The 16,887-nt window shown below is 44.2% G+C and overlaps 1 protein-coding gene across 3 annotated transcripts in view; it reads left to right on the top strand.

Moving 5' to 3' along the window:
- Window positions 1–16,887, top strand: part of LOC135898487 (HEAT repeat-containing protein 6) — a 63,665-nt gene that overhangs the window by 34,955 nt on the left and 11,823 nt on the right. For all 3 annotated transcript variants that reach the window (XM_065427426.1, XM_065427428.1, XM_065427427.1), the window contains 3 exons: window positions 165–320; window positions 10,018–10,136; window positions 15,160–15,317. In XM_065427426.1, the coding sequence (XP_065283498.1) occupies window positions 165–320; window positions 10,018–10,136; window positions 15,160–15,317 (433 nt within the window). The remainder of the gene's footprint in view (window positions 1–164; window positions 321–10,017; window positions 10,137–15,159; window positions 15,318–16,887) is intronic.

Raw genomic sequence — 16,887 nt, 5'->3', positions numbered from 1 at the left:
AATGCTTCATAGCGTACTCTCTTGCACCTTAGTCAGCAGTTTATGTTGGAGCTTCTTAAGTGAACCAACTATGACCCCCCCCCTCCCCCCCCCCGCTCGAAAGCTTGTCTTTGGGCACAATCCAGCAGCCATTTTCAGCCTAACTTTTGTACTCCTCTCTTCAGGATGACCGCAGAGTGCTATGCATCACGGTGCTACTTGGACTTGCACGGTCACCCGACAGCAACGGTAATGTTGTGGAACGGACAGAAGATGCCTTTGTGCGTAATGCTGCCATTAGGTGCCTCAGCATCTTCTGTATGTACACATCACTACGGGAGGTGAGGAGGACATTATTTATTTATTTATTTATTTATTTATTTATTTATTTATTTATTTATTTATTTATTTATTTATCCATCCATCCATCCATCTATCTATCTATCTATCTATCTGATATGCCATCCAGTATTTCTATCTTTGCATCACGTATCGAAAAGTTATCAGCGAGAAATAGTAAATCAAGCATACTCAAACTGTGTTCCGTATGCCTGTAGGCTGCGTCACTATTTGCATAAAGTTAAAGGAAAGCATTAGGTCAAAAATGACTTATGAGCTGGCACTGTGGTACTGCATCAATTCCCAGTTGAAATCGGGCAGATTAACATCCCCCACTAGATTAACTCTGGCACTACATGCAAGACGCTGCATATATGTGTACAGTTCATCCGTACAATCAGGGCTCAACGAAGGGGCACAGTAGGCACACCCAAGAATGATAACCCGAGTTGTTAACTGTAATTTGTGTGCGAGCAATTGTAAGCGTGTGAGCAATTGGCACTAAGTATGTTCTGATCATAGGCAGAAAGTTTTCATTTTTACGGAGGGGGGGGGGTGCAGGTTTGGAGGTTTGGGCCCAACCAGCTTTCCGAACCCTGTGTGTGTGTGTGTGTGTGTGTGTGTGTGTGTGTGTGCGTGCGTGCGTGTGTGTGTGTGCGCGCGCGCGTGTGTGCGCGTGCGTGTGTGCGTGCGTGTGTGTGTGGTTGTGTGTTTCTTGCACTTGAAGAAACTTCGTGTGACCTCGAAGAATTGTTCACTGAAGTGTCAGCCTTATATGAGAATTTACAAGACCTCATAGTAGGAGACAGCTCAGTTTCACAGACTGAATCCTCTCCCACCACAAAGAATCTGGTGTCTCTCGGTGGTGTAAACTTCCTTCGTGTAATTGTCGTATACTTTGTTATCACTAATACTGCTTCACCTTTCTGGTGAAACTGCAGCCTCTCTCTGTCTTTTATTTTTCTGTGAGTCTGTGTATAAGCGCTCCTGTGCATGACTGCTGTTGGTTCTGATTTCGACTGGATCCAGCTTAGCCTCGTTTCAGTTACTGAGTGAATTATTTAAGGTGCCCCAACTATCATGCACTAAGACTTTAAGAAAGAGCATTTTCGTTACTCGAAGAAAACCTAGTGTATGTTGTTTCATGTACAGTGGAGTAGCCACCGGTAATTATTTCATCCCTGAAATTTAATTTGTTAATTGCAATTAATTCTCTAATTCGAGAAGTGCTGTCCTAATTATCAAAATGTCAATGAAGCATTTGTAGGCACCCCCAGGCACCCCCAAATGACATCTAACTGCTGTGTTTTCAGCGACATACTGATTGCATGTAATTTTTTTTCATTTGGCAAACAAACCTCACGAAATATGAAAAATACCACGTGACTGCGCTCCCATCCACATCATACAGCAGCGCCCTCAAATAAGCTGATTGAAAGACTGCACTGCCTATCCCAAACATGAAGAGACAGCGCATCACCTTGATAATGGTACGGATGCAGCACCACCAGCACGTTTCGCGGCTTTGCAGCTATTCCTTCCTCTCCACATCACACTTATTACCGTCTCTCAAGGTTGACTGATCACAATGATGACAAAAGCCCCTTGATAACGCGGCCAAAGTGCCACTCTGACAACGCACGGAATGCGAAAAGTGATGTAATAGGCATACAGTCGAACCCACTTTTAGCGATACTGGTTTTAACAATATATCGGTTATAACAATGAGAAGCTGCTGCACTGTCAACTTTTGTATGTTTTCAATGGTGAAATAACCCGCTTACTACAATGCCCCAATGCCGCATTATCGGTTATAACGATGAAGTTTGGCTGTTGGGCACCCGAGCCGAACAGTAGTGAAATGCAAAATCCTTGAAAAGAAAAAAAGAAAACAAGAAATTTGAGCCACTTCACAATAGACCGCTGCTCCAACAGCCACCGTGCACTCATTTTCTAGCTATCTCTGTGCGCCTCTCTCCCGTCGCCCTTCTTTCCCCCCTCTGAACATGAATGGGTTGCACGCACAGCTCGGCTGCACCCACAGCTCTATGCCGCCCCACCACCGAAACACGAATGGACCACGCCAGCCATGCTGTTCACAGGTTGCTCGCTGGCTCTTCATTCAGCGCAGTTCTGCAAACAGCTTAATCGCTCGTGTTGGTCTTTGTTGTTTGCTTCGAAATAGTTCCTGGCCACGCAGTTGCTCGCCGCCGAAACGGAAGATGGCTGATTCGCCCGCTGATCATCGACAATGCACGACGTTGCCGGTGAAAAGAGAGCGCACGGCTGTAGATTTAGAAACTAAGTGCTTCTAATCAATGAGGCGATCGTCACGACTATGCTTGCACCAGATAGCGACGATGACAGCGATGATGCGGTAGGGCAGGCTGCCTCAACGTTGTCCTCACAGGAGGCTCGGCAGATTATTCAGTCACTCCGGAGCTTTGTTTTCGCTACGAACCTTCCGCTGCACTACGTGGAGCACCTGGATGCGTTGGAGAAGGATGTCGGCAAGCTTCGCGTAAAGCATGCAAGAGTGAGGAACGTAGGGCTTTCTCATGCAAGCCAGTGAGAAGTACCTGTCGAGATGCTTGTAGCAATTCCACCTCAACGTTTCTTTTGGATTTCTCAAGCTGACAGGCTGCTGTGGCAGCGTTTTCACAATTTTTAAAAGGCCCCTTTTGGGGCCACCAAAGCGATGCCTCGTTGGTACTCGCATACCACTTGTCACCCGTGACACCTCTTTGCAGTTGTTATAGCAGTGTCATTCTTTAACGCTGACAGCCGCGTCTTGTTACACGTAATCGGAGCGCCCAGGAAGCAGTTAAACGAGTGAACACAATCAGCAGCCAGATGGAGGAAGGTGTTGGGGAGGGGCACTGGCCTCCCCGCCATTATAGTTTTCTCACAACAGCTCTGCCATCCCCATATTTTGTTTTTTTCATGCAACCTGGTTATAACAATGGAATTTTCGTGGCACCTGAACATTGCTATAATTATGTTCGACTGTAGCATGTTTCGCGTACAGCAATATTTCATGCCAAAAACTTGCTTAAGCCAAATTAAAGTGATGGTCTTAGTTTTCATGAGAGTGTATACGTCCTGCAAAAATAGGTTCAGGGCATAAAATAAAACCGAAATAAACACACTGGGAAGCAATGTATCTGTTCAGAAAAGACATAACCGATGCATTCAAGAAAGTAAATAACCACTTCTAAATGAGCCGAATTGGCAATTGGGACGCTTGCACAGAAAAGAAAAATACATCAGATTTCAGTGTTCCCTTATTATTTATGAATTCGTAAGCGCCCTTGAACACCACCAGATTACAGCTATGTAGTACTGAGTCTACTTCATCACATCCTCAGTCGCTTTCTTGGTGACCAATGCTCGAATTCTACGGCAGCCATCTGTCATCCTTGTCTTCAGCTAAACTGACATCTGTCCTGATCATGTAAGCACAATCTTTCATATAATGCCAAAGAAAGAAATCAAGTGAAGAGAGGTCAGGTGAACTAGCCAGCCAATTTACAGGCCAGTGCCTTCCAATCTGTTGCGCATGAAAAGTCGCATACAGTCAGTTTCGTGTTCGGCTGCTGCTGTGTGCTGGTGCTCCATTTTGCTGATACCACAGAAGTAGAAGACGTGACAGCGGGACTTTGCTGAGAAACTCATCCACTGCTACTTCAAGGATCTCGTCCACGTAACTCTTTCTAGTCTGTCTGTGATCGAAGAAGATGGGACTGATTATAGCACCGGCGTAAATTCTGCACCCCACATTGAACGACCACTGGTACTGGTGCCGATTGCACATTACCCAGTGTGCATTGTAGTCATTGCACTAGTGTGCATTATGCAAATTTACCTGGGCATTTCTGTGAAAATTGGCTTCATCTGTGCACATGATGTTGCCTAAAAAGTTTGGTGACTCATCGGCTTTTCTGAGGACATAATACAAAAAATCTAGACGATTCGACAGGGCTATCTTCCAAGCATTGGTGCTGGTTAAGATGGTACAGGCGAAATTTAGAATCCTCCAAACTTATGACTTAGAAATTGGTACCTGGGCGGCCGCGTCCCGCACACTAGCATGAGGGTTTGAGGCCATGAATGCTACAACATCCGTGCATAGGCTAGGACTCAAAGATAGAGTCCTATGTCGCTATTTCTTGACGCTGCTGGTTTGTCTCAGGTTTTCATCATTTCTGATGATAGTTGACGTGTTTGGTCTACCACCACACTTCCACGACTGATATATATCTGGGGCCTTCCTCTTGTCGTCGCTTGCAGCTCCCAAGGCAAGGATCAGTTTTTACTCATTAGAGAAAGACATGACGTCTCGGACGAAACAAAATGCACCCTCAGACATTTGCACTGACATTGTCAATTTGCTTTTGTGGTGATAGGTCTTGCGGCAAAAAAAAAAAAAAACACACACACACATCTGTGCACTTTATCTACGCTAAGACAATAGCTATCACAGCTTGTTTCGAACTAACACCAAATGCGACGTGTTACTTCGGCCAAGGCGCGGCAGATAAGGCACTAGCTCAATCATGACATTTTGCAGCGAAGCTTTATATGGCTAGTCGATTTGTCCACCCGTCTGTCTGTCGCCTGTATGCCGAAACCTCCTCCGGTGCAACCCCATGTGAATGCTTCAAAAAAAAAAAGTTAAAGAGCCGTGCGATTGGCTGCGCCAGTAGTGATGTCGTTGCTCTCCGTCACAGCCGAGCAGGCATGCAGGAGTTTCTCTCCGGCTCCCAAATGAGGAGCAGGCAGCTTTCAATCAGCAACGCCACAAGCAGAACCGGGAACGAGCTCTTCTACACCATCCCGATGCTGCAGCCCGGGCACAAGAACAGGCTTATACAGCCGAGCGTAAGCAGCAACTGTGCACTGAGGATCCGGCAACCTACCAAGCTGTCATTTAACAAACCATCGGGATTAACCCAATTATAAACACCGGGGCTGCATTGTAGATTCGCTGGTTAACCATCTGTACGTAGTGCTTGGGCAGTGATTTCTTTCTTTATTTCCTTCATTTCGTTCTGGCTAACTCAGAAGGAGCCTGTTCGAGGGCGCTGCTTTATGATGCGGGTGGGAGCGCAGTCATGCGATATTTGCCACATTTCGCAATGTTTATTCTTCAGTTGGAAAAAATTTGTATGCAATTAGTACCTTGCTGAAAATACCGCAGCTAGATGTCCCTTGGCTGTGCCTGTAAATGCCTCATTGACACTTTGATAATTATGATAGTGCATCTCAAGTTAGATAATTAATTACAATTATTTAATTAAATCTCAGTAACGAAAAAATTACTGCCAGCTACTCCACTGTACTGGAAACAATATGCATTAGATTTTCTTCTGCACTGCTTCTTTTTAATCTTTGTGCATTATAGTTAATTAGGACACCCTGTGTATATTTATGACCTCTGCATTCAAGTGACGATGTTTCCATCCCTAATAAGTGTTGTCAATTATTAGAAGTGTTTTCTTAATGAGTCGTTAGCTTCGCTTACTGGAAAGAGAAGCGATAATGAGACACATATCATTCACGTGCATTTCACACGCCATTGATAAAGGACTCTGCCAAAGGGGTCACTAAAGTCTACAGGCTTTTTCAGCATCAAAAGAGCATGCAAAGCCTTTTGAAGCGAGGTGAAAATACAGCAACATATATTCATTCTCTAGGCATAAGCTTTACATAGCTTTAGAAGTAATTCTTAATTGGCTACCTCCTTCCCTTTAAAAATATAATGAACTTTGACCTGTGTATATATTTAAATATATTTCGTATGTGCATGGTGTTTACAGTGAAAATTTAAAACAATCCTGAAGTGAGAAAATACGTATGAGGCAGCTGCCGCTGGTGCTTCTAATGCGTTTGTTCTCCTATTGTCAGGATTTGCAGAAATAAAGCAAGGTATGAATTAAAATCCATGCACATCTGCGAGAACAATGATGCAGTAAGCTATTAGCCACAATAAAATTTTAAATGAGAAGGTCGAGGCAAGACAAAAGAAACTTCAAATGACTGTGGTAACAAAACTCTGGAAATTACATGTTAGGTGGGGAGGAGGTAGGCTTTAGCATTGCCAGGGGAGGCTCAGTCATTTATAATGACCCACAGTCATTTATAATGTCCCTAGATAAAGCTCTCTTCAAAAATTTAACAAGAGACCATGTCTGCAGCAGTGCTGTTGATCAAGTTCTTGCTAAAGCATAAGTAAGTCCAGTCCTTATAATACTTTAGCCCCAGAAAATTCACCATGCCAATTTAGTTCCACGTTGTTTTTTTTCTTGGATAGTTTCGCAATTATCAAGGTGAAACACTAAATGGCAGTCAAGACATGATTATAGCGCTCAAACAGGATAGGATGAAAATGACTGCACTTATTATTACTCAACAGAAGCAATGTAACTGGGGGAGTATTCTGTAAGTGTCCACCTAGAGGACTGTCCATTTTGGCTGGTGTTGATTGGCTGAAGCTGCATGAACGAGAAGGAGACAGGCTGAGGGCGCCTGCCTCCTTGTTGCCATACCCGAGCCCAGCCAATCAGCACTTCGGAAGCAGCCAAAATGGACAGTACACTAGGTGGACACTTAGGGAATACACCCCTGTACTCCATTTCCTACTTAGAAGGCAACACTGTGAATGGCACGCAAGTACAATGGAATCTCGATGATACGAATCTCACAGGGTCACGAAAAATATTCGTATTAGCCGAAATTCGTATCATCCAAACAATTAAATCTAGCTAAATTAAAGAGTGAGAGGTGAATACACTCAGGCACACGTACATAAAAAGCATTTATTTCTTGAAGGAAATGTCTCCGATGTCCTTCTGCTTCTTTTTCTTTGTCAGGTCAATTAGCAGACTGTGTTCAAATCCATAAAAACGCGTGCACGTGTCGTCGCTGATTTCATTCGCGGCCATAGCACGCCTCAGAACTTCGAGCGCATGCAGCGTTTCAGCCGCCGGTGGTGGTCCTTCGCCGTCGCCCATTTCAAAGACAAGAACGCGGCTAGAAGCACAGCATCTACTCCGCCCGATGGCACGTGGAAAAGGAGGAAAAGCAACAAGAGTGCCACCGCTTCAATATCTTCGCGGCCAGTCGCAGCCTCCGCGCTGTCCAGCGCCACGTCCGCGCCTCCGCACCAAAAGAGAGAGGGAGAAATCGCGTAACTGTGCGCTGTTCTCTTTCACTGCCGTCGGTGGCGCTCGTGGTCGCGTCCATCCGTGCGCTGGAATGGTGCCAACTGTGGCCTCTTCTCCGCGCAGCGGCGCAACCTCCTCCCCTCCTTAGAAACCGGCGCGCCGGTCGGGGCGCAGCTGCGCATAGCAACTGTGACGTCACACAGTAGCGGTAGAACGAGCGTGCCAATGAGCGCGCGGGCGTCGGCGGTGGCAGCTGCACCGCCGCTCCTTCGTCAGGCGTCTCATTGCAGTCGAGTGAGACCCGTAGCTCCGAAGCGACCCAGTGATTGTGCGCCAAGCGGTTCTAGAAGCGGCAGCGGACGCCGGATTCCCTCAACATCAAACGCTAGAAGAACAAGGAGCGAATGCGAGTGCGACGAATGAACATGTCACCAGATGTGAAAGCAAGGGAGGCAGAACGGAAACGCCAACAGCGACTGATTAGATCGCCGGGTACTAAAGGCAGGGAAGCAGAATGCAAGCGGCAGCAGCGACAGGCAATATCGCCGAACACCAAAGCGAATGAATTGGAGCGCAGACAGCAGCAGCGGCCAGCCATTTCACCGAACAGTAAAGCCAGGGAAGCGGAGCGCAGACGGCAGCAGTGTCTGGCCTTCGCCAAGCACACTTTCAAATTTCCAAAGTGTCTTCGCTAATATTCGTATCAACCGATGCGGGTCGAAAATCGATTCGTAACAACCGTTCTCTAGCACGTTGGAAAGTAATGGGGCTCGACCGGGACCACAGAAAAATTCGTATCATCCAGAAATTTGTATTAGCCGTGATCGTATCATCAAGATTCCACTGTAGTGACATCCAATGCCTGCATCAAACATGGCTCAACTGTATGCATTTATTTGACGCCTTCGGCTCTCTCCCTTTTCTTTTTTTTTGTACATATGCCTTGCCAAGTACGTATGTTCACCGAGTTAAAACAATTAAGAGAAAAAGTAGCGTCGTCGTAGAAGTCACCCTCCACGCATTTCACAGTTGAAGTAGTTGTTTCACGAAAAAACTACTTCATATGTTACAACTACAACTTGTGGATGTAAGGTTGTGTCACATCGCTTATTATTTGTGCACCTTTGTGTTGTCAACATGTGGTGCAGTACTGTGTTTTGGTTGTGAGAGCAAATGGTCGCCACTGCTAACAGAAATGTGTCGCTCCACTCACTAGGTGGAGATACAGGTAGGTTTGCATCTGTGACGCTGTCCATGTGACAATTACATCACATTTCGCCACTAAAAGTATGAGACTTAATGTCACATCGAGTTGCATGATTCATACCTATTCACTCGAACCTCGTTTTAACAAAGTTGAAGGGGGAGCTGAAATTACTTCATTATATATATTATTTCACTATATTTATTATTGCCATGTAATGCCATATATGCCCAATGGGGTGCACAATTGTAAACATCGAAATAAGGAGACTGCTTTACCGCCCGCGAAATCACTACACAGGCTTGCATGCAATGAAATTTGAATAAACAAAACAATCTTCAGCGTGTGCAACATGTAACTTAGCTACTGACACAAGAGGCTTTAGATAGTGGCCTTCTGTTCCATTGTGATGGACTTTTGCATCCGCTTTCCACTTGGCTCGTTGGGGTCGTGCAGCACGTGGCAATCAACACAGCACTGCGCTATGCGATCGAGGATGCAAGTGAACTTCGTCGCACCGCCTTGGCTCTGTCGGCTCATGGCCTTTGAGATCGCACTGATGCCAAAGCGATCTCAGACGCCATGCCCAGCTGCCAGCCCGCACGACGCACCGCAGGGAGAGGGATAACTGAATGCATGGCCGGGCCAGGACCCCTCGAGATCGCCCCGGCGCAATCTCAGAGAATCTCAGAGGCCATTCAGAGCTGCACCTGCCTGCGCTGTGCGCCCTGCAGTAGAAGTGAATGCACTAATCTTTTGCACTGCTGCGCGTCTCGTGCAGCCAGGCATGCACAGGAGTGAGAGATCAGTGGAGAAGTGCGATAGTGAGCTGCTGCTTGTGCACGGGTGCGCAGGTGTGCAGCTGCGTGCGACTGTAAGAAAGGCCACTGTTGCTCAACAACGTATTTGACGCGGGAGTTTTGCAATGCCGTGGCTAACACACGCCAAACCCCGTGGAAAGAGATATACTCAGCATGCAACAGTTGGGTATTTTTTTCTTTTTGGAGACAAATCTAGATCATTAAATCCATTGGCAGAACAATTTCGCTTTGTTAAATGAAGGTTTTCAATACATGAATCTCTATATAGATTTCAAGGGCAAATTCACTTGTTTTGTTATATCTGTTATTTCCTTATATTCCATTTCATTATGACGAAGTTCAAGTGCATGTCTTTCTTTCTAATCTGATGCACTCTTTTTCTGCAGTGAGAAAAGCCTCGCTAGCCTTCGCAGCGTTGCTCGCTATGTATGAAACTGAGTTAGGAGTCATACATGAGTTAAAGACTCGTAGCTGTTGCCTTTTTGCATATTTTCTCTTCCAATCATAGGATCTTCTGTTCCTGATGGATGTTGGTGAAATTGCTGTAGAAGCACTTGAAGATGTCAGTGTTCGAATGAATGCATCATGGGCTCTCAGCAACGTGACTGAAATGCTCGCAGAGTTAAGGTAAGCATTAAAAATTTAGCCACCTTCTGTAAACACTGCATTATCATACATTCTTACAATGGCATGGCAGTGTGTGGATACAGCATTTTACTTTTTGCTATGTCGCTAGCACCATTGTAAGGTGGTTGTGTGCTTCATAACCGCCTTAACATTTTAGTATTGTGTCCAAGAAATTCTAAGATGTCAGGTAATGTTTGTTCTTAACGGGGTCCTAACCACCCTTGAGCTTGGCGAAAAAACACAGTGTGTGGATAGCATACGCTGCTGTGAAGATCTCAGCCAAGCTTTGCTGTCGTGCACTTTGCACAGAGCTCGCAAGCAGAGCGCAAGGTCACCTTTCTCTCAAATGTTCTCTTTCCAACAGAAACCTACTCCACACTTTTTTCTGGAGGCTTTATTTCGTAATATAGCGTATTCCCATATGCAGCTGCTATTGGCCAATAGCTGACATCAATCAAGGAGATGTTTGGATCAGTGCGCTGCTTCTTACTGCTGCTCTGTGTATTTTTTTATGCAGTTTAATAAACAAGCTGAAGTAAGCGAAAATCTGCTTTTGAAGTTTGGTAATGATTACGCACTTCCAGAAAAAGTCAACTATCATCTGCTCACCCTTGGCCCGTGTGGGAATTAAACTTTGGCCACCCTGCTCATTGTTGTCGTAGCCATCAGGTCTTGCTAATTTCGACTAGTTTTCAGCACTCAACTAGCCTATAACCACAGGAACCTTAAGGTCAGACCACACACACGCTTGCCAGCACATGCTCACTCCTGACCGCTCCTGGTTAGATGCCTTGGCAGACTTAGCTTCATATTGAGCTATTGATAGCGCTTCAAAATGAGCAAGTTTGATGTGGCTACTATCCATCAGTCAAGCTGGTGCAGGATGAAGTCAGTCTGCACCGCGTAGCACGCCCAGACTGGAAAATACGAGCACAAGCTGGCACGTGAGCCCTGTCATGCAGAAAGCAAATGCTGCGCATACGCACTACAGTTGCATGTAGCTGCGGTTTATTACGTAGCTTAGATACTGTGGCCGTCACAGGGTGCCGCGATAAGTTCACTGGCTGAGTGAACCGAGGCTCGCTGAGGACCACTGCGTTTGGCACACCATAGACACCAAAATTGAAAATAGTGGCATCTACAGGAACATTCAGAAACAAATTTGAATTGTGCGCCGTAGTGGCATTCAGTATGCAGAGCATTTAATAAAGAGAAAGTGAGACATCCACCCGTTCGTAGCAGTTGCTACAAAAGATATCCATACAGGTTCCTTGAAAGAAAAGCCTCATAGTTGAAAAATTCATCCTGGTCCGGGACTCGAACCCGAGACCACCGCCTTTCCAGACCACAATGCAGAGCATTGTAAGCACACCCCGCTCCGCCATAGCTTTCACAGTGCAAGTCATTGAAGAAGGAATGGAAGCACCAGTAATGCAGTGTTTGATTGCCAATAACTCCGCTTTTGCTGAACACATTGAAGCACTTTTTGCAGCAAGGTATTTCTGAAATAGTCCAATTTAAATATAAATGCATTTATTAACTTTGGTAAAAAGTGGTTCAGAGCTCCTTTAAGCTTTTTAGGAATCCATGCCTAACTTCTCTACGTATCATGACTGCTGCCCATATTGTTCTTCAAGTGCTTGTGAAATAATTGTAGCGATGGGACATAGCATAAAATTGTGGGCGATGCTTCCATTTCCTTCATTGATGATGATTTCTATGGTTATTACTGCTTAACTGCGAGTCGGCCTAGTTGGAACAGATTCATTTTTGAAAACACTTTGAGCGCAAAACAAACAGGGATGAAGAAAGGAGCAACACAAGGATGAGCGCTTTCCTCGTCCGCTCATCCTTGTGTTGCTCCTTTTCTTCGTTCCTGTTTGTTTTGTCATCAATTGACATCAATGTATGAATATTTCTATGAAAACTGTTGTAAATGAAGGGAGGAGTATAAAAGTGTGTGGGGCTTACTTTATTTGTTTATTTATTATTTTTATTTATTTGTTTATTTATTGTTTGTTTGTTTGTTTGTTTACAATAGGTTCGCAATCCAGTAGCTCAAATGACATAAACAAACATTATCGACCTGAATAATCAGTCATGTTCTAATTATCTTGGGTGTTTTCTCAGCTACGTCCTTGCTTCTTTAATCACCACTCCAATTAAATTAGTACAACAGCCTTATTGCATTTCTTTCTGTCATCAATCACTTCTCTTTTTTCTGTCTATCTGAGACATGGTTGTCACCGAACAATAGAAATTTGTATGCACTATTTGAGTAGAATGCAGAGTACTGCTATCGTGCTACACTACCTTGCGGAAGATCTGCCATATTTATCAAACCGTCATTGTTATACAAACACAGCAACGACCTTGCCTTTTCTTCTTTGCTCTGCGAGTCTACATGGTTAGAAGTTAATCAGAACATTTATTTTTTTTTCAATTGATAGCCGGAACGCAGTGTTAGCATGCATTTATCGTTCATGATCATTGTCTACAGTTCGAAAAGTTGTTACACACTGTTACAAACAAAAACAAAAATGTCATTATCTGTGGAAACGTCAACATTAACAATATTGACTCTAATTATCAGTCATGTTCTGATTATCCCGGGTGTTTTCTTTTCTTAGCTACGGCCTTGCTTCTTTAATAACCACTGCAACTAGATGTGACATGGCAGGATCTAATTCGTTAATGCATCACATATTAACCAACTTTACTACAGATAATACAGCTGGAGTCATTGAGCACAGCATAACAGACCACCACCTTATATTCCTGACCTTAGGTACAGAAATTCTAAATCTACTGAAAACAAAGAGAAGTTATATTTTGACTCTCAAATGTTTGTTTCTATGATACAGTCAACTGGTTAAACCTCCGTACTACATGAATTCTGCACTGAAAAGGCTTATGAGTTGTTTTTGGCTGAAGTTACACACTGCATTCATGAATGCACAACTGCATTTATCATAGCTCGTATCTTTAGTTCCCCTAGAAAACCTTGGGTCACGAGGGAGCTATTTAACGTATCTTCAATAAAAAACAAAGGTTAACTTTGTCATTTGTGAGCCACTTAACTGTAAAATTAAAGCTCATTTCAAGAAATATTCCAGCACACTTGCAGTCGCACTTGAGTGTGCCAAACGAGATTACTTTCAGAACAACATTTTGAATAATGGCAATAATGCGAGGCACAACTGGCAGGTTATCAACAAATCTTTAAATAACAAATGTCATGAGCATTTAACAAATATAGTAAAATAATAACAACTGAGACACAAACATACTGCTATCCAATTGATATTGCAAATTCCTTCAGTGAGTAGTTTAGTAGTACTACAGTGTACTAGAATAGGGGTTGTGTGTTCAGACAGTGGAGCGTGCCACGCACTGCTTTGAAGCCGGGAGCGTAGACAGGTCCCGGATGTATGCGGTGGCACTGCAGTCGCACAGGCTGTACGGACACGTTCTCCGTGTGTTGTGGCCGGTTGCAGCGTGCTTGCTCTTAAGGACTCTGAAGGGATTCCTCAAGTTTCTGTCTTTCAGTCTCATTAGGAGTCACATGCAAAGGGGCTTTGCGGCTTCTTGATCCAGTCGACGGCAGGTGGGCTCCGCGCGACATTGTACAGCACTTTGGTTCTGTTAGTATACTTGGAGGGAGGGGGGGGGGGGTTAAATACATATTGACATCTAAACTAAGCTAATATAAGTTGGAGAACTTCTTGTGAGGTAGTCGTGCGGATCCATCGATCACCAAACGTCATCTCAGTTTTTTATTGTTGTGAATTGCCTGTCTTTTTATAACTTGGCGAAGGCAATGCAAACAGGGAACACAGAGGTCAGTGAAGATTTGATATCAATTCAGACTAGGAAGGGGACGTTGCATCACTTGATGAGTTAGCTGAAGCTGGAAATCTGATTCTGGTAGAGCAAAGGCTAAACAGTACTCTGGTATAGCACCGGGCTTATGTGGAGGAAAGGGGCGATGACCGCCTCGTCCATCATATGGCACGGTATATTGTGCAGACATTTTTTACTTGAAACAAATGTGAGAGCTGCCGATCTTTTCTTTTGCAGAACTCTAGTGTCAGTAGCAGAGTCTCAAAATTCACGAAATTTGTTACAGGGGAGGATTGCTGTATCCCTCCAAGTTGCTTATTGAAGAAGTAAAGAAACTTGAGGGAATATATTTACAACCTTCTTCAAGCAAAGAGGAGCTTTGCAGCAACAGCATAGTCGATGTCATGATTCTAGTGAAAGGTTTAAATTTGGCTATGTCATAGGCTCCAAATTACATGCTGATGATTTCACATCAGCAGTTGTGCATTCTTATGTCCTAACAAGGCTGCACTTTATGTTGAAGGTCTTAATCAGCGAAGAGAAGCATGACAAAAGGGAAATTGAACTTTAAAGTTAGCTGTTGTTCTTAGCAGGCTGGCGTAACATATGTATACTGACTCTTCTTGTTTTTTATCTAGATGCACAACTTTTTCAGGTGCGTTCAAAAAGCTAATTTTGTGAATATAATTGAGAAGTGAATTAAGGAATCCACTTGCGCATATTAATTCTGCCATAGGTCTAAATTGTTCGGGATGGAATGTACTCGTACTGTTTTTCTGTGTTTTGGCATAGTGTGTGTAGTTTTGCAGAGATCCCTTTTACTTAGGCGTCTTTCCTGCCTGTTTTATTCCATATATCTATTGCCTTCGCTTATCCATATCATAGATTTTAGCCATATTATAGAGTCCTACATTTCTATGAACGGAACAAAACAGGTAGGAAAGACGCTGTCCACCATCTCCTGGTCTGACTGTGACTTCAGTGTCTTTACTGCTGAACAACAAGAAATGAATCACGGTTCCATGAACTGCCCTGGCTCATCCATCTTGACAGAAACTGAGGTTCTGCACTGTATTTCCTATGTCTTCTTGTCTGTCCTTGTCATTCAGCGCTATGACCAACTCGGCCTTACTTCCACTATGACTGACTGTAATATGTGCATTTGTGCCTTTGGCTGCAGGAAGAGTGGGTCAGAGGTTGCATCTGAAGTGCCAGATACTTTCATCTGTCTTCTTGGGAATGCAGCAATCCATGTCCGGCCAGACAAAAACCAAATGCAGGCAAATGCGGTCAGAGCACTCGGTTGCCTACTACAGTTCGTCTCAGTGAAGAATTTAGGTAACTGTCTTTTTAATGCGGATAGCTTAAACTATCGCTCTACAGTGACCTCTTGTGCTGCATTATTTCCAGCTGTGCTGTACCCTTGATAGGTCATTTACAGCAATCCACTATTGCTGCATAAAATTCTGTGCCTCACAAGCTTTTCAGATTAGTGTTCCTTGATTGAGCTTTTTTTGCTTGAACCTGGGAAAGATGCTTTAATTTATAGTGGGATACAACTTAAAAAAACAGCAGTTGGCATCCAAGGCATACAGACCGAGCGGGATTGTGTTAATTTGCCAGCCAATCACAGAAGCAAACGAAATCGTCATCATGCGACCTTTTCAAAATGTCGTCATACTTGATACCTCATCGGCAGAAGCGATGAGGTGTGCAACAGACATAGACGAAGTTTACAGAGTCTGAGAATTTCACTCTTCAAAAGTCTGTGGTACAGTTCATTTCACTGCTAAGCCCGTTTAACTCGTGAAACTACACTGCCAACTGAAGTGAAACTTGACAATAACTTGCAGCGGAGCAAGCGCTTTATTTCAGTTCAATAAAGAATTAGGCTTTTGCCGTTTCACTATAATAGGCAGGTGAAACCATATAAAATCAAGTGCTTGTAATTTTATTTTTGTGGTTAACACATTTTTTTGCGTAGCAGGGAAAGTTTGAAGTACGAACTATTTGCAGCATCACGGAGGAATAGTGGCTGGTGGTTATGAGGGCATGGGCGGGGCTTCACTGCAGACTTAAGTTGTATCCAGCTATAGGCCTATTTAGAGCTGTGACAAATGTTTGTAGTAACTATGTGTAGTTGTATTTGTAGTCTAGCCCTTACACATGTAAGGGCTAGACATGTTTATAAAAAACAGTAAAACCTCATTAAACCGTACCCGCTTAAACAGTAGTTTCGTTTTAGAAGTACTGAAGTCAAATCCCTGACTTAGCAGCCATTGAACATAATGCGTTGTGTATCCGGATAAACCGTACTAGCTTATTGCGTACATATCGATGAACACGTAGTGTTTCCACTTTTTATCGTGCAATCACGGTTGTGCGTCGTCCCCTTCGGGTAGCCCCCCAGAACAACAAGCCTCAGAGATCAGAACAACGACCTATAAGCGGCCTGTGTGTTTGCATGTGAAGCGACATCAGCATCATTTCAGCACCACGTTGGCATCATCAACCTTCTTAGACATACATACTTCAGTTTCGCAGCTCCCTATGCGAGCTCACTGGCTGACGTGACCACAGCAGCTGTCACTGGAACTATCGGCGCTGCAGTCACTTCTTTCGTCACGCGCCACGCGCCACGCGACATCTGCTCCTGCTGCAGTGCGTCGTTTGCACCAACTGGCCTGTAGCGCTTATCCATCAGTAAATGTAGTTTATATATGCACTCTGAGCTTCGTGACAAACCTGCCGCGCTTAAGTAACAGCTACTTTATTGCGTCGATGTGACTGTGTCAATGTGTCTTACAGTCGTGTCTCTCCTCACACATGGTGCTTCGTCTACTATGATTGGTGCGATGCATCGTTTGCCCCACCTAACCTATACTGCTTGCTCATTAGTGAATGTGGT

This window comes from Dermacentor albipictus, chromosome 2, assembly GCF_038994185.2.
Source record: "Dermacentor albipictus isolate Rhodes 1998 colony chromosome 2, USDA_Dalb.pri_finalv2, whole genome shotgun sequence".
Taxonomy (NCBI): Eukaryota; Metazoa; Arthropoda; class Arachnida; order Ixodida; family Ixodidae; genus Dermacentor; species Dermacentor albipictus.
This window is presented reverse-complemented; position numbering and strand designations above follow the sequence as displayed.